The sequence below is a fragment of the Mycetomoellerius zeteki genome, unplaced genomic scaffold (genome assembly GCF_001594055.1).
Source record: "Mycetomoellerius zeteki isolate Tzet28-1 unplaced genomic scaffold, Tzet1.0 scaffold1, whole genome shotgun sequence".
Lineage (NCBI taxonomy): Eukaryota > Metazoa > Arthropoda > Insecta > Hymenoptera > Formicidae > Mycetomoellerius > Mycetomoellerius zeteki.
Window position 1 is genome coordinate 576,815 of NW_017255910.1, and position 18,797 is coordinate 595,611.

General features: G+C 33.3%; 2 protein-coding genes and 1 long non-coding RNA gene across 6 annotated transcripts in view; 2 read left to right on the top strand and 1 right to left on the bottom strand.

The window, feature by feature from the left end:
* Positions 1–3,093, top strand: part of LOC108731143 (UDP-glucuronosyltransferase 2C1) — a 22,512-nt gene extending 19,419 nt beyond the window's left edge. The window contains exons 7-8 of the mRNA XM_018461296.1: positions 1,815–2,034; positions 2,787–3,093. Coding sequence (XP_018316798.1) covers positions 1,815–2,034; positions 2,787–3,093 — 527 coding nt within the window. The remainder of the gene's footprint in view (positions 1–1,814; positions 2,035–2,786) is intronic.
* The window catches only part of LOC108731174 (uncharacterized), an 18,430-nt gene extending 9,422 nt beyond the window's left edge, over positions 1–9,008 (bottom strand). Inside the window, exons 1-2 of the long non-coding RNA XR_001937007.1 lie at positions 8,940–9,008; positions 1,650–1,652 (exon numbers count right to left, since the gene is read on the bottom strand). This is a non-coding gene — a long non-coding RNA (uncharacterized lncRNA). The remainder of the gene's footprint in view (positions 1–1,649; positions 1,653–8,939) is intronic.
* On the top strand, positions 7,146–17,312 carry LOC108731153 (sulfatase-modifying factor 1). 4 transcript variants are annotated; one of them, XM_018461331.1, is made up of 6 exons: positions 7,146–7,270; positions 7,450–7,499; positions 7,594–7,743; positions 14,454–14,625; positions 16,436–16,619; positions 16,737–16,959. In XM_018461331.1, exons 1-6 carry the CDS (start codon positions 7,200–7,202, stop codon positions 16,890–16,892), a joined length of 783 nt encoding a protein of 260 aa, XP_018316833.1. In that variant the 5' UTR covers positions 7,146–7,199; the 3' UTR covers positions 16,893–16,959. The 4 variants fall into 4 exon arrangements, with proteins under 4 accessions (XP_018316833.1, XP_018316819.1, XP_018316810.1 ...); XM_018461317.1 differs by adding an exon at positions 17,135–17,312 and having other exon boundaries at positions 7,146–7,743; positions 16,737–16,892; XM_018461308.1 differs by having other exon boundaries at positions 7,146–7,743.
* Positions 17,313–18,797: the final 1,485 nt, after the last annotated feature.

The window sequence follows — 18,797 nt, forward strand, 5'->3', positions numbered from 1 at the left end:
CACGGTTATACATATGTATATCACGGTTATGCTACACCGCTTAGCAAAAGAGACGAAATGAGTTTTTTATCGAGCGACACGCAGCTAAATTTCAATCGAACAAAGTCCCAGCGATCGAAACGGCATTCCATTCGAAATGATCATCAAAGCTGTCTTCCAATCGAGATCACGTTACTCGGATGTTTGAATTTGACCAACGTTACCTCCCTCTCTCGCGTTACATCAAAGAGAAAAGTAACGTAAAATATAAGAAAGGCCGATACACACGTCGATACCAGATCCTTTTCCGCCTTTGGATGGTTGAAACGCGTTATTTTTGCGAAAGTCGCTTAAGGGTAAGTATTGAAATAAAAAAAATTGCCAACAACACTGCTGCGACCAAGGAAAATATAGCCACAGACTAGTATGGCGGAATGAAGTGGAACGATAACTCATGACGCATGTGGCGGTGAAATTCTCGCGGGAAATTCTGACAAACAACTTCTGTTGGCAGTAACGCAACTGGCTCAATGCAAATGCATAAGCGTGCACAAAGTTTTATACACGTTGATAGACAGACAGCGGTTGCCTGCACGAAGAATGTATTAGTGTTGGGAATACGAATAGTGACTAGAAGAAACGATGCAATTATATCGAAACTTCGGAGATTATTGATGTACCATGATTGATTATATATCTTTCGATACTTGCATCCGCGTTTTATATTTATCCTTAATAGTCATATTATTTTCAACATTCATATTACTCGTACTGCAAAAATATTCCCATAAAAATTATATAATAACAAATTCATTTACTTAATTTTAAAATAAACAGTAAGATTTTATTTGAAAATTCAATTGCTGTTTACAGGAAATCATTCACTTTTATATAAAAAATGTTCTAATGAATATAGAAATACATATTAAAAACGGCGTATCTATATTATAATAATTTTACTGTTGCACAAATTTTCCAGATAAAATTTGTTCTGATTAAGAAGTGTGTCGCGTAACATATAATAAAAAAAAATCTCATTCCCTGGCATTTACTTGATGATAAAAATGCACATCGAGTAGAATTTCGTTGAAAAATTCCGAGTTGATACTCAAGTGCGATCAATCGGCCGAAACGAAAAATAAATATGACAATGCAGACATTTTTATGAAATCTCGCGTTGCATCTCTCGGTTGCTCGTAATCAACGCTAAAACTTTGCTTCCATCTCTCATCACTTTTTCTCTCTCCTCCAGACTTAACTAATTGAGACTAAACCAATTATAACTATAAGTTACAATTATAATATTTACTTTCTCACTTATGATATGCCTATTATTTCATTTCTTTATGATTCTGTATTATGTAATCTTTAGGTCTTACTACTTTACTTTATGTTACTTCATTTTGTATACCGCATCACGATATTTACTGTATTATAATTCTATTCAAATATCTCTCTTCGAATTTCTGTGTTACGTATTCATTCTGCTTATTATTATTTTACTATCTCTTTTGCACACTGTGCACCGTAATGAATCGCATTGTCCTTTATTTTTATTACTTTTTATTTTTTCCTTTTTATTTCATTTCATTTGTAGCATATTCAACTTTATATATATATATCTTCCTTCTGTTTGTTCTTAGAGGGCTTGCCCTAGAACGTCAATAAACGCTCTATCTATCTATCTATCTATCTATCTCGTCATTTTTCTCTCTTCCCCCCCCCCTCTCTCTACCGTATACTGTCCATTATCCTCGATAATTCTCCAAAATAAATAATCCGTAAAACATCATTTTACGATACTTTATATACTTACACCGCTTTTATATATGTAGCACATCCCAAGGTGATAGCGTACATGATGCAGGGCGGATTGCAGTCGTTGCAAGAGGCGGTGCACCATGCCGTGCCTCTAGTCGCAATTCCCTTTTTTGGAGATCAGTATTTCAATGCACGTAAAATCCTAGACGCTGGTATCGGACTGACACTGGACATCGACACCATAACCGAAAACTCCGTCGTACAAACGCTCACGGAAATCGTCAAAAATAAAACGTGAGTACGATTCTAACACAGAATCGTAATGGTAACATGACCTTTCAAAAAATTAATCCTAACGGTACATTTCGCTCTTCGATAGCTATTGAATCGTACTCATTTAAAAAGTCTAAACAAAATCGAATAACTTATGGTCTTTCCTTGTCAAATTATGTCTTATAAACTGATACAGAGAGGTCGCCGATACCGTCACACCACTTTATTTTTGGATTGTATTTCTTAAGCAAAAATTAAAAATAAAACTTTAGGAACATAAATACAAACTAGGAAATGTTTCTATCACATGATATAAAAGTTTTTATAATCCTGTTTGCAATTTTGCAATTAACTTTTAATTATAAAAACAACAAAAATGACGAAATAGGTCTAAAATTGACACATTAGGTAGTAATGCCACATAATTTCACCTTGGATGTCTTGGTTGGATACCTTGGACAATGCCTAAATGCCGGAGGTACTGTAACTTTCGAGCATCATAACTAAAAAAGTACTTAATGAAAAAATATTTTATCGTAGTGTTTTGGAAAGCTCTCGAGGTAAGCTACAAGAATATGCAATGAAAAATAAGGGTTTCCATTTAAGAAATTGAAGGTAATGTGGCCTCCAAGTAACTATTCAAGGTCAAACTAATGACATCATGTTATGTTCCCCTTAAAGCCATACAACTTTTGTCTGAAACATTTTTTTCTAAGATCAAAAATAAAAAAGTTATTTCGACGTGTGATATCATGTCAAAATTGTAATTACAGGTATTTGACCAATATCAGAACAATGTCTGCGATAGTACAGGACGAATTAGTGAAACCTATAGATAGGGCGGCGTGGCATGTGGAACACGTATTGAAATTTCCAAACTCAAGACATTTACGATATCATGGACACGATATGTCATGGATACATTATTACGCTACATATCTATGCTTAAGTACAGGTTTCGCTTTGTTATTATACATCAATTACATTTTGTATGACAAAATTGTTAGTTCTTTTGTAAAAATTACATGCCTAAGTAATATAAAACAATGGATAAGTAACTTGAAACGAAAGCTCGATTAAATGTAAATGTACGAATCAATTAATTAAAAAAAATTAATCATATGCAATTAAGAGAAAAATTCTTTGCATTACTTTTATAATTTCTGTAATGTTTATAACAAATGAATAAATAATGCATTGTTGATAGAGATATATATCTTTTATTTATACTTTTCCAGAAAATAAAATGTATACATACACAGTGCACTGACTTATACGGGGTGTATTCCGAACCAGATTAGCTTATAGCGAATTCGATTGGACGCACTCAGTGCGCACTAGTGCAATTAAAGCCGTTATAAATAAACATAGAAATCGATCAAATCATGAAATACTCAGTATATTTTATTGTACTATTAGGTAAAATATGTATTTCATAATTTTAAATATTTGTATTTCATTTTTATACTTAAATTAAATCAGTGTACAACGGCTTTAATATGCACCAGTGCGCACTAGTGCTTTCAATCGAATTCGCCATTAGCTTATTTTTTCCCCTAGATGTTGGCAGTTCCGTAATTAAACCGAGAAGTGTTCCGAACCCGTTGGCTGTCATAACTCATAATCATGAAGAATAGAGATAAGGAGGCCGAACTGGCATAGAAAAATGTTCGAAAAACACGGCCAAATTGCTCACTGAACTCTAATTTACTAATGATCCGCTAGATGGTGGCTCTGTTTCATCGTACCTTACATGTACACGCACCAGCAGCAATGGTGTTCCTCGGCGGCTATAGTGTGCGGGAGTAGGTGAGACTGGCGATAGCGTACACTAACCTAGTTGCCGAGGGATACCATTCCTGCCGGTGCGTGTACATGGTGGATTTGGTTATATTAGTTCTGTTTTCGTTTTGTGAGTTTTTACTAGTGCAGAGAAAAATGACAAAAAAAAAGTCTGTGCATATCCAAAAAAAACGCGAAATTTTGAAGACTGTTTGCATTGTTTGGTCTTTGCACTTTCATGTCACATTCAGTATTATGAGAAATATTACTAATAATCGATGGAAAAACAATAACAAATGTCACCGGATTAATTTTGTACACAATATATGCACGATTTTAACTCTCCACCATGCAATCTCTCCTCCTCCTCCTCAATTCTAACTCAATAGCCAATAGTCCGGTACGCGTAGATTGCAGTGCCATCTATCGGTATTTATAGGTACGACAATCGAGGGTCGGTTTTGGCCGCGTGTCCCGAACATGCAGTTCAGCCTCCTTATATATCTCTATTCTTCATGCTCGTAACCAATAGAAGCCACAAGAAGACTAGAACCACGAAGTAAAAGTAAGGAGACCGAACTCCAGCTGGCCGATATAGCCCCATTCGATGTGCGTTAAAGGGAGGGAATCCACTAGAAGGAACAGCTATTTTCAAGTCGCGTAATAGTGTAGTTTTCTATCTGTGTTGTGTCCGTGAGTCTATTGAGTGGTGTGCGTGTAAAGCAGCTGGAGTAGCTGTCATAGCAATAACATGAAATAAGTAATAAATGATCAGTATACGAAGTATATGATCTCCGTAATTTCTGTAGAGGAGAAAAATATAAGACGTTCGTTTTGTCTGTACATATTTGCAACATCTAACACTTTGTAATTACGATGTTAGAGTGAAATATATTTACTTTAATTTTTTTCTCGTTCTCCGACTGCAGTTGTGCTCAACCTAAAGTTTATTCGTGTTCACGCAGTCGCCCCCATACACAGAAAATATTAGTTGAGTATCACTCCGCTCTTTCGCTTCGCCCTTATGCGCAGAAGTGCAAAAATGATCCACTATGTCACTTCGTGCGATGCGGCAACGCTGCAGTCTCACTCCGCGTTTTTATACTCGTGCACATGGTATAAGGATAAGAGTATGCTCACGCGCACGCGACCAATCAAAATTGTCGAAATGTGACATCACACAAACAAGCGGTAAATTTAAAATTGCTGTTTCCAAACAACTTATGTTAGCAGCATTCTCGTCAGATATTTTATTTTGATTTAAAGTTTACAGGGAAAAATATGTTTTGAAATAATTTAAGAACTAATGAATATCCTGTAACAAAATGTAACATAAGTAAACATTACAAACTCAATAAAGATAGAAGAATTTATTATGAAAGAAATATATAAAAATGTTAATACCTTTTCCTTCTGAAAAATATATTGTATTTCTTTAGCTAGCCTATTCTGTATGGCCTAATCTTAGACCGGTATTCATATTCAGATCTTATTTCAAGACCGTCTTAAGTAATGTCTTAAGATGCTAATACAGCCCTCTGATTGGTTCGTGACATCTCAAGACTGAACTTAAGACGATCTTGAATATAAGAACTGACTATGAATACCAGCCTTAATGATATCGTTATGGTGCAGGTTTTTTTGTAGTATGTAATAGCTGTGCAATGATATTTTAACAACATCGTTAAAGTTAACGTAAAGTGAAGGTAACATTAAGGACTTGCGCACAATAGAAGAAATATTAGGAACAGATATTGAATATAAGACTTTGAACTAAGTACTGCGGAATATACGGTTTTTGATAGGTTGAAAATCTTATATTTAATATCTATTCCTAATACTTCCTCTCTTATGCACAAGCCCTAAGGTTACCCTTTGTGGGGATAGTTAAATGTCAACAATAATAATAACACGTATATACAAATGTTATGAAAAGGATTTATTATTTGTAAATCTAATTAACTTTTTTCTCTTATTCTTAAATCTATTTTCTACGTTTTGATTTCCACATGCTGCAAGCCATTTAGTTACGATCGTAAAATCTTTCGGGGAAACGAAAAATATTTTATACTGTTTCCGTTAAGCAATTTTGTTTTGCGAAAATAATTGCCACAACCTTTCACAGAACAGGACATTGTGTATGTATCACCGAACATTAATATCATGTCAAACATCAGGAGCCGCCATGTTTTCGTTCGGGCGGTCTGATTGGCCCCGAGAGTGATGTCACACTTTTACTGCATAGTGGGTGCCCACGGCGTGAGCATACTCTTATCCTTATACCATGCTCGTGCGTTGCGTTAGTAACGTTATATAGACACTATAAACTTTGCTCAATGATTTCTTAAAAACGAATACCGAAAGCCATATTCAGACAAATTTCATATTATTTCTTGTGATATCAAGTTTTATATCTTATTGTTTCAAAAAATTGTTAAAAAAAAATTTTTTACAATGAATAAAAGACCATTTTCGAATAAGCTTTAGATAGGAATCCTATATTGAACGCTTCAACTTTGAAGTGGAATATCTCGATTTTTAATCCCGTTCCGGGTATTGAGTTTTAAAGTACATGTTCAGGACACTAAAACAAGCTTTTTCTATAAATTTCAGAAAAATCTAAAGAAAATGGATTTTTCGGAGAACGTCCTTAAGCGCTGACTTCTGCTGAACGCAGCCATTTTGTGTGTGATGGCCCTTATGTTTTTGTATGTGCCATAAACTGTATCAGACTACCGACTCTACAGGCCGATCCGACTGCCAACAGTGCCGACTGTCGATTCCAGACTGTCGATTCCAATTAATCGATCACACTTGTCGTAGAGTCCTATATTTATAAAAGAAGCGCGACCGACTTATGTCAGGATCGCAAAAGTAATAAAAAGTACTAGAAAAAGTATTAAAAATAGCGTCATTTACAAAACGGACTATAAAATCCACCAATCATACATTAAGCAACCATTTTTAATACACAAAAATTAGTTCATGATTAACTGCTAATCACGTGATTGCAATGCCCAATCAGAACACTAACACCAGTCGCGCTTCTCTTATGACGCGGTCCCATGGTGCGGAACGTATACGCAATGCGGAATTGGCGGAACAATGTCCGTCCAATCGCAAGCATTCCGTCAATTGCGCTCCGCCGATATGTCTTTTCTAAACCAATCACGAGCATTCCGCCAATTCCTCATTGCGCCAATTCCGCATCATGGGATCGCATCACAATACATCTTTCTTCTTACGTCATGAATACTATTATTTTTTGATGTTGGTACTACACTTCTTTCATTGGCACCTGACAACACTGCATACAGCTATAAAGAATCTATTTTATCTATTGCAAAACTTGTGACTTATCTCGTGACTTGTGAGTCTCGTGATTGGAATGATTTAGCACAGTCATGTTTTGTCGTACTAAAATGACTGTCTTGAACTTCTATAAAGTTCAAATGCTAATCGGATATTTTTACTTGTACGTAAACGCTGTGAAGGATAATAATAACTGTCAGTGCAGTAAATTGAATCGACAATTAATTTTTAGTTCCCGAGAAGGATATTGCATTGTGAATAATATTAAATTCAGTACAAATAGCGTAATAGGGGAAAAAATAAAGAAAATGGTTAAAATTAACGCCGGTACATATTTCATAGGAACAGACAGTCCAGTTTTTGTAGCCGATGGAGAAGGACCAAAACGCGAAGTAATATTAGATAATTTTTATATAGACAAATTTGAAGTGAGTAATAAGGAATTTATGACGTTTGTAAATGCTACTGGTTATATTACCGAAGCAGAAAACTTTGGGGATTCTTTTGTCTTTGAGGGCCTCTTAACACAAACTACAAAAGACAAAATCAATAAAGCAGTTTCACAAGCTCCTTGGTGGTTACTTGTGAAGCAAACCTCGTGGCAACGTCCAGAAGGTCCCAACTCGAATATCACTTGTACGTATAAAAATAAAAAAGAAAGCAATTATTTAGAATACCCCTCCTCCCTAAAATCATAATAAAAATGTACTCATTCGACGCGTATTCACTTAAAATAAAAGAATCTGGCAGAAAAACACGGTCTGCCTCGTGAATCAAGTTATTCGAGACTTTAGAGGTTAAGGTATCTGTCATTCCGACTCGATACAGTGCTACGTACACATTCTGTTTTAGTAATTACACAAATTCTCTGCTTTACAAATTCATTGCTTTAAAAACACAATTTCACTGCTTTAAAAATACAAATTCACTGCTTTAAAAACACATTCAATGCTTCAAAAACACAAATATTCACTCCCTGGTGGAAAAAATTTTGCTGAAATTATTCCATGTCTTGAAACACTTTTCAGCAAAATTTTAGCATTTCAAAATATTTCAGTTTAAAATTTTGGTGATTTTTAGCTGAAAAATTCATTTTCATCAAAATTTCAGAGAAATTTCAGCAAAAATTTCAAAGAAATATATTTCAGCGATTTTTCAGTAATATTAACTGACAAATTCATTTTCAACGAAATTTCAATAAATCTTCAGCAATTTCGCTGAAATGTTCCAAAACATGGAATGATTTCAGCAAAATTTTTTCACTATGGCTGCTTTAAAAATAAAAATTCACTGCTTTAAAATACAAATTCATTGCTAATTAGCCGTGAATTTTTGTTTTTAAAGCAGTGAATTTGTGTTTTAAAGTAGTGAATTTATGTTTGTAAAATAGAGAATTTATGTAATTAAAGCAGAACGTATACATATAGCGCAGAGCTGCGTTCAGATGCACGTTCAGAATCGTCGTCCAGATACACCTAGATGCTGTTCTATCCTTATTGTTCACGAATGTTAAACGAGAATAAAACAACACTCTGACGGCACCCAGACGATAACTATGAACGCAGTCCTGTATCTAGCAGGGATGACAGGTATCTTAACCTTTGAAGTCTCGAACTTTAACAATTCAGTTTAATTAACTCGATTCACGAGGCCGATTGCCGCGTTTTTCTGTCAAATTTTTTCGTTTTGAATGAATACGCGTCGAATGAGTACATTTATATTAATGGTGAATTCGATCACTCGCACTACGCTAGATCAGTGCATATTAAAATATCTCACTAAAATATCTGCTTTATATAAAATATCTCAATCCAATGATGTAATCTGGAGACAATGGGCTTGTTCTTTTTGGTTGAATTTTTGCACCAGTTCATCTTTCTTACTTTTCTCTTCAGGAAGAAAAAAGAGGAAGAAAGATGAATTGGTGCAAAAGTTCAGCCAAAAAGAACAAGGCTATTGTCTCCAGATTACATCATTGGATTGAGGTATTTTATATAAAGCAGATATTTTAGTGAGATATTTTAATATGCACTGATCTAGCGAACTCAAAATCTAAGTAGCTCATCTAACGGCCCTCTTCAAATCCTACAATTTCCATTTGAAACATATTTTCCAAAAATGTAATTGTTCTCGAGATATTTTACGTCACAGTTAAAATGACCAAATATGTTTCGTATCAAATCGAATACAGAATGTACAGGATCCCAAGATTTGATTATCTAGAATATTTACTTCAAACGTATTCTTTCGACTGGTGTAATGTTAGTTTTTTTATATCGCTTTTGCAATTTGGAACATTCCCTTGTAAGACATATAATCTACTTTAACAATGAAATAATACATGTATATTTAACAACTAAAAATAAAACTCAAATACAGCTCAATAACATTAACGATTCAAATATTTTGAAAAATAAGAGCTATTTAGAACCAAAACGCTGTTTTTTGCGAAAATAATATGTATAATCGTCAAATACAAAATACTAAATTAATCAATCATACGTTTCGACCTTTAATTTGGTCATCCTCAGTGGGATCACATCGATGATAAAATTCGGTTAAATTACAACGAAATAAAATAAAATAAAAATATCCTCCATTACATTCTCCAAATTATTACATTCATTATTAAAGTTGATTCCTTACGATAATGTATACAGCTATGCGAAATATGTAGAAGAGAGGATGTACTGGGTGCAAAGCCATGCACTCTCTGGCAACATTTACAATTTATGTGTCCGACGACGTACTGCAATAAAGCATAATAGTAAGAGTTATATAAAAATTACATGAAATTCAGGCAAATGAGAGTGTAGACGCAGATATTGTAGCGTAATATTCCTACAATTATTACTTAGTGTAAGATTTTCATATATATACATAGAGATTCGTTTGTACGTTTCAACTCGGTTTAGAGTCATCTTCAGCGAATAATTAATAGAATAAGACTTCTCTTCTTCCCTTATGTAATCACTTAATACATAAGGGAAGAAGAGAAGTCTTATTCTATTAATCATTCGCTGAAGACGACTCTAAACCGAGTTGGAACGTACGAACGAATCTCTATGTATATGAAGATTTTACACTAAGTAATAATTGTAAGAATATTACGCTACAATATCTGTGTCTACACTCTTATTTGCCTGAATTTCTTGCAGTTTTTTATTTCGAGAGTTCTACGAAGTTTTATTTGTGTTAGTTATTTATAAAAATTATATTTGACGTTAATGTGAATCAAATTTTATACCTTGTCTGCATCCCCATATCAAACAATTTCAACACAAAATTTAATACACACATTCTTAGTTATAAAAATCAGAGAGAGAGAGATTAAATTGTTATAACCTTTTTCATCGAACGTCGATACAATAATAAAAATCTATACAGCCGTTAAGTATAAACACAAAGTAAACACACATACGTCAAACAATAATATTCACGTGGGGAAAAGGAGATCCAGGACCGGGAGATACGTGTCAGGAAGATGTTCCAAGTCATCTTGTTTATTAATTCCGTCGTTCTGTTTCTTAATATATACACAGAGAAAAAAGATTTGCTATGAACGCAAAAGGGATTGCAAAATGTGTTTGTCAAATCTTTTGCTGTTTATAGCAAACAAATTTGCATATTTGATAAATATGTATTTTGCATTTGTTGCAAATAATTTTTATAGCAAGTACAAAAACGAATGAATATTTATTATACCTGCAAATAATTTGCGATCCCTATATGTGCAAATAAATTTACCATAATGGCATAGGATTAGCGTTCGAAGCAAATTTTTTTCTCTCTGTGTAAATTATCTCAGACACTGCTCTTTTAAGATATAAAAGTCCATTATCTAGGATCTTAACATGTTCCCAATCAAATATATGATTGGTGGCTATTCTGTGTTCAGATATTATTGATGAAAGAGCCACACTTTTTATTAATATCTCTCCTACGTTCACTGATTTCCCTAGCTGCTTCTTAGTCTGCCCTACATACGATGCATTGTAATCGCCGTCGAGGAATTGAATGTATAGGTGTTAATTGCGTATTCGATATCGAGGATTAAGTACCTAGGTATTGTCTGCGTGTTCGTCGAGGAATCGATATCATCGTCGAGGAATTGAATGTCTAGGTGTTGTCTGTCGTATTCGCTGTTGAGGATTAAGTGTCTAAGTGTTGTCTGCATGTTTGCCGTCGAGAAAGTGGGTGTCTAGGTGTTTGCAGTCGAGGAAGTGGGTGTCTAGATGTTCGCCATCGGGAAACTAAATGTCTAGGTGTCCGTCGTCGAGGAATTAAGTGTCTAGGTGCTGTTTACATGTTCGCCGTCGAGGAAGTGCGTGTCTAGGTTAGGTTTTCGCCGTTAAGGAAATGGGTGTCTATATGTTCGCCATCGAGGAATTAAGTGTCTAGGTATTCAGTAAGACACGCAACCACAGCAGCGGATCGCTTCTGATTGGTTAAACGATTATGCGATACGTGGCAAATACACTGCATGGGACTCCAGCATTAAGATTTCTAATTCGTAACTTACGTCAACCAATCAAATCGTATCAAATTGTATCAGTTACTACACGTTATTCTAGTTGAGACGATTTGATTGGTCTTTGTATATTTCTATTGAAGGATTTTTCTATTTGATGACTTTAATTCTTCTTATATGAAATTTTTATATTGCAATTCATTCAAAGACATTTTTTTCCAACCAAAGTAGTAGTTACAAAATTTTATCATTCGTATCTGTAAGAGATTACCTTTTTAAAAAAAGGTAAAGAAGGCACTCTCTCTCTCTAAGCATATACGTGCTTCTCGAATAGAACCTAAGTGATACGTATCTTTTTATTATTCTGACTCAAATAGTAACAGTTTTAATTCTTTTTCAAAAATATCGTTATTGAAGGTCCTCTTATTTCAAGTAATGGCAGTTTTAATTCTCTGTTAAAAATTATTACTCCTAGAAAAAAACTAATGTACGAAATTAAAAATTAAAACTTAAATTATATAATCTTAACTAACCAAGTTCTCGTTTATTCGGTAACGGACTGTATCACGGATATGTATCATTCATATAAAAGATTTGATATCAACAACTGGCATCAAATTAAATTCCACAAAATTTTATGTAACATTCGTAAAAAAGATTTGATATCAACAATTGATGCCAAGTTAAATTCTGTTAATTCATTGTTAATTTCTTAATGTACAGCAAAGAACATACAAAAGTATGCAGATAACCATCGTTTTGATATTTATTTTGAAATTTTTATATTACAATTATAAAACGATGGGGGTAGTGGTGGAATTCTTTTTATATCTAGATGATAAGATTCATAATTATTCTAGGTTAAGACCATATTACGCATGTTGCAAAAATGTATAAACTGTTTATAAGAAGACATTTGCTACTACAAAATGCGTGATAATGCAGTACAAACTTATCTTTTTAAAAAAGGATAAAAAGGCAATAAGAATATACATGTTTCTCGAACAAAACCTAAATGTCCAACCCAATTAATAGTAGTTTTAATTCTTCTTTAAGGATATTCTTACTAAGTGGTACTATCTTTGTTAATTACTGAACTCTAATGATACATATCATTCGTACAAAAGATCAGTACAAACATACCTTTTTTAAAAAGGTAAAAAAGTTCAACATCTTAACGTTCTGACCGTTATGGCGCTTCTTAATTTAAAGTATTATGTTTAACATTAGCGGTCTTTCAATCTTATTATTGTTTATACACGCGCGCCGAGAAATGCGTAACTCTCTATACATATCAATTATTGCGAAGAATAATGCTAAGGTCTCGGTAGTCTAAAGGCTTAGGACGCTCGCACGGAATGCAAGAGATCCGGGTTCGAGTCCCGGCCGAGGCATTATTTTTCGCAATAAGTTTATTACAGTTTTTAAGTTGGGAAATTTGAGGGGATTATTAATATTTTCAGATTTGATTGCGTTGAAAGTCCGACAACCATATCGGCACGCAATTATCATTTCTGAAATTAATTCATTTAAAACAGAAAATGTTTTTTTTCCAAAATAAATTTCAAATTTTCTTCACTTTCGTCCTTTTAAATAATTAAGTTTTTTAAAAGATATACAATAATGCAGTATTTTTTTCTAAATGTTCGAAGTTTCTACTTTCCAAATTGCATATTTAAAATATTTTTGTAACTTATGTATGAAAAATAAGAATTTTTTAATAAAATGTGGTTTTTTCGAAACTATTGTTTAGTTTATAGCTTATAATTTTTTTTATTAATAAGGATACATACATTTGCTTGATACCGTTATATTCCTTATTGTCTGGTGTTTCGATTAAAAAAAAATTAGTTAAAATATATTCATTTTTATAAATGTTCTGAGCAATCAAAGTTGACTTGGGTATGCCGTTCCAAGTGTGGCGTTTACGTTACAAAAGGGGTCAAAGTGTTTTTAAGGGTTAATAAACAAAGTGACTTGGAACATCTTCCTGACACGTATCTCCCGGTCACGGATCTCCTTCCCCCCATGTGAATATTATTGTTTGACGTATATGTGTATACTTTGCATTTATACTTAACCGCTGTATAGATTTTTATCATTGTATCGACGTTCGATGAAGAAGGTTATAACAATGTAATCTCTTTCTCTCTCTCTCTCTCTCCCTCTCTCTCTCTCTCCGATTTTTATAACTAAGGATATATTAATATTTAATTTTATTGTGTTGAAATTGTTTGAAGTGGGGATGCAGGTGAGGCATAAAATTTGATTCACATTAACGTTAAATATAATTTTTATATAACTTATATGCTTTATTGCAGTACGTCATCAGACACATAAATTATAAATGTTGTCAGAGAGTACATGGCTTTGCACTCAGTCTTCGCTTCTACATATTTCGTACATCTGTACATATTAAGAAATTAACTTTAATAATGACTGCAATAACTTGAGTATAATGGAGGATATTTTTATTTTATTTCATTGTAATTTAATCGAATTTTATCATTGATGTTATGATCCCACTGAGGATGACCAAATTAAAGGTCGAAACGTATGATTAATTAATTTAGTATTTTGTATTTGACAATTATAGTTTCCGCAAAAAACAGCATTTTGGCTCTAAATAGCCCTTATTTTTTAGAATATGTATATTTTGTTAAATAATGTGATAATATCATTAATAGATAATTAATCGTTTAAAATATTTATATACTTTTACATTTAATTTTGCTAATTTCATGAATAGCAACTGTTAGTATGCACTGATCTAGCGTAGTGCAAGTGACCGAATTCGCTATAAGGTTGGGGAAGAAGTATTCTAAATTACCAGTATTTTCTTTTTAAATCAACGAATTAATTAGAAGATATTTAGTCAGAATGGATCATCCTGTTATTCATGTTTCCTGGAACGATGCAGTTGCCTACTGCAATTGGATGGGAATGAGATTGCCAACTGAAGCAGAATGGGAAGTTGCATGTCGTGGTGAACTCTCTGATAGACTTTATCCTTGGGGAAATAAATTGATACCAAAGAATCAGCATAAGTAAGTTGAACTTATATTTATAGAATTTTAATAAGATTGGAAGACCACTTATGTTAAATACATTACTTTAAACTAAGAAGCGCCACTAACGGTCTGAACGTTAAGATGTTGAATTATTCTAAATTCATTTTAAATGAATTAATTTCAGAAATTATAATTGCGTGCCGATATGGTTGTCGGACTTTCAACGCAATCAAATCTGAAATATTAACAATCCCCCCCAAATTTCCCAACTTAAAAACTGTAATAAACTTATTGCGAAAAATAATGCCTCGGCCAGGAGTCGAGCCCGGATCTCTTGCATTCCGTGCGAGATATCACCTGCATATACACATATATACCATTATCGGGCGATAAAAATTGTTTAAAAAATTTCTACCAATGTTTATCGCCAGAACCCTTTAGAAAACGCTTAACTGTTGTGAGAACTGCACTAAAACTGCGAAGGAATAATCAGAACTCTTAAGAAGCTGCCAGCAAGTCACCTGTATGTACCCATATATATGTACCCCCCAAACAGGGAGAAGGTGAGTGAGAGTCGCTTCGCCCTCTGCTAAGGGGCTCACGACTTTCCACGCGAAACGACTCCTACCCCACCTCCATCCCTGCTTGGGAGCGCACGATTTTCATCTCCTCCTGTCAAGGGAAAATATTGCTAAAATATGTATCCCGTATGTTTAAAAATTGTATGCTATTCATAAAAATTGTTCTGTTCATAACTTTTTAATGAATAACGAGCGATGGAATAAGTTAATGCTCTTGACCTCCTTGAGGGTCAAGGTCAGTTGGAGGTCATTTAGGGCTGACTGAGTAAAGGGGAAGTTTTACCAAATTTTTTAGTGAAAAACAAATTCTAACACCAAAATATAGTCTGAATTCAAAGAAAGCTAATGTGAAACACATGTTAATGTTCGCTTTAAATTAAATTTGAAAACATAAGTGATTAATAGTTCAAAATAATAAATAAAAGGAGCATATGTCACACAACGGATGTCTTTTGCGAAAGGTCAAAATAACTAACTAAAATTTATTCCATCAAATACACTAAAACAATATATATAAAATGATAATATTTATTCAACCTGAAAAAAACTACATTACTTATGAGTACCCCCAATAAGTATCTTAACAGTGCTCAAAGTAATCCCTCTTAGAGACAGTACATTTCTGAGATAACTTTCATACAATTTTTAGAAACTCTGTGAAAAGTCATCTTTGGATATCGCCTTGTATCTTATTGTTACACAGCCTCAAGTAGAGCACATAAATCATAAAGGCATCACCATGACCTTATTTGTTATAAGTTTATTTTTAAGTTCATGTTTAAGTGTCAAATGACGTCGTGATGATACGTCCTACGATATCGTTATAACCTAATTATGACTCTGTGTTTTTTTACCTAGTGTTCTGATTCAAAATGTATATGGCAGTTCTTGAGCCAGCGTTGCATTGCCATTTTGAATTACTCTCCCTATTCCCCCGATTTTGTTCCAGCAGACTTTTTATTCCCTAAACTAAAGAAGGTGATGAAAGAGATTCGATTTCGAACATTTAGAATCGTGTGGCAACAAGATTTTTCATAAAGTTTCTATAAGCTGTACGAATATTGTTAGAAGTGTATTGCCTCTAGCGGGGATTACTTTGAAGGACAATAAGGGTCATTCGTATATTAATTCAATGGTGTTTATTTTCTCATAACATTCACCAAATTTTATTGCCACACCACGTATGCCTTATAATTTTGAGTAGTATGTATAATATAATATTTGTTATAATAAGAATTTATATCTTTTATATTATTATGTTGTAGAGCCAATATTTGGCAAGGCAATTTTCCTACTGAGAATACTGAAGAAGATGGATACAAAGGCACATCACCAGTTACAATGTTTTTACAAAATAGGTATGGTTTGCATAATATTATTGGAAATGTTTGGGAATGGACAGCGGATTGGTGGATAACAAAGCATTCAAGCGATCGATTAATAAATCCAGTAAGCATTTATTTATTTAAATACTTCCTTATTTAAATGAAAATATAATAAAGTATGTATTTTATATATTTTATATATACTATATATTATAATGGAATGGTTCTTGTTGAATTTTAGATTGGTCCTTCTAGTGGTAGTGATAAAGTAAAGAAAGGTGGCTCATATCTATGTCATAAAAATTATTGCTACAGATACAGATGTGCTGCGCGTAGTCAAAACACACCTGATACATCAGCTGGAAATTTAGGTTTCAGATGTGCTATATCAGCATAGGTGAAGTATTAAAGTATTAAAGAGATTAAAACTTCGAAGCTGGATATTAAGATTAAAATAATACGAATAAAAAAATTATATTTTATTTACTTTTAAAATTTGTTTAAAAAATTTGTTCATACATGAAATTATAATATGTTACACACCCCCCCCCCCACGTTTAATAAAACTTTTTTAAATATAAAATAGAAAATATTTTTGAAAAAATAAATTAATTAAATACGAGAAATACTTATTTTCAGTCGAAGTGGATCTTAGAGTTTAAATACATACTTCTGCGTGAATTTATACACATTCTGATTTTGATACCGCGCATCGAAATACGACGTTCATTTACTAATTTTTGGTTATTGCGATAAATATTGCCGAAAGCTTGATGGTCTAACGGTGAAGACACCTAGAATGCAAGAGATCCAGATTCGATCACCGGTCGAAGTAATGTTTTTCGTAATAAATTTTTCGCAGATATAAGGCTTTTTTAAACATCTGATTGTGAATATTCTTGTTAAAGACGCTCATTAGCATCATAAAAATTATTAAATTTCTTGTACAATTCAATAAGTAACATTACTATTTTAGTTCTGCTTATGAATGCGTTCCAAGATCGAAAAAGATTTCAGCGCGGTATGCAGAATCAGAATGTATAAAAATTCACACAAGAAGTATATATGTATTTAAACACTGGCCTGGTTCACACTGTGCGCTTAGTCCGCGACCTATACAATAGATGTCTTTGTTTAACCTATAGGTTAAACAAGGACGCCCATTGTTTAGGTCGCGGACTAAGCGCATGGTGTAATCGTAGCCACTAATAGCGTTTTTCACTGGGCCGCACTGAGTGCGCACCAAAAACTTGTTCAGTGACAGCAGCACTGCACGAAGTGCCAAAGTGAGAAGTTGTCAAAAGTGCGAGTTTCTTACACGCCCAGCTAAATATGTGTGTCGACCTTAGTGTGATTTTATAGTGCACATTTACCGCTAACATTTTATGACATAAAATATTGCGTAATTCATTACAGAAGGATTTATGCAAGAGGATGCATGCACGTCTACTATTTTGTAAGCTGTTGTTCTGGAAACGCGAAAATGATTTTTGAATTGCAACAATAACATAATTACTGGTAGTACTGATATTATACAATATATCCTGGTTAAAAATTTTCATATATAATCATTATATTATATAAATATATATAGGGTCTGTCAAAAGTGTGGAAACCTTTTAATATTTTGGAAACTAAGCATTCTTGAGAAAAATGTTTCAAACAAAAGTTTTATAGTTCCAAAGGGGAAAGAAATTGGTAACCTTGGTTAACCTTGAGAAGATGTCCTTAAGATCAGGTCAAGGTTACCTGAAATTTTTTAAACAGAACCCCCCATTTTTCTTTGCATATTCTTGTAACTTACCTCGAGAGATTTTTAAAACATTATAATAAAATATTTTTTCATTAAGTATTTTTCGAGTTATAAGGCTCGAAAGTTACAGTACAGTCGGCATTAGCATTACGCAAGTTGTCCGACCGACGGCTAAAACCTCTTGAATGTTGTTCAGGATTATATCTTGGGTAACATTTATCAAGATCAAGGCTATTGGAGGTTGTACCTCTTATTTTCATTTTTACGTAAAAATGAATTTTTAGTGCAAAAATGAAAATAAGAGGAATAATCTCCAATGGCCTTGATTTTGACAAAGGTTATTCAAGATCGGACAATTTGCGTAATGCTAATGCCTGTACTGTAACTTTCGAGCCTTATAATTCGAAAAATACTTAATGAAAAAATATTTTATTATAGTGGTTTGGAAAGTTCTCGAGATAAACTACAAAAAAATGTAATAACAAGAAAAATAGGGGGTTCCATTTAAAAAAATCGACATGATCTTGATCTGACCTTGGCTAGCGTCGC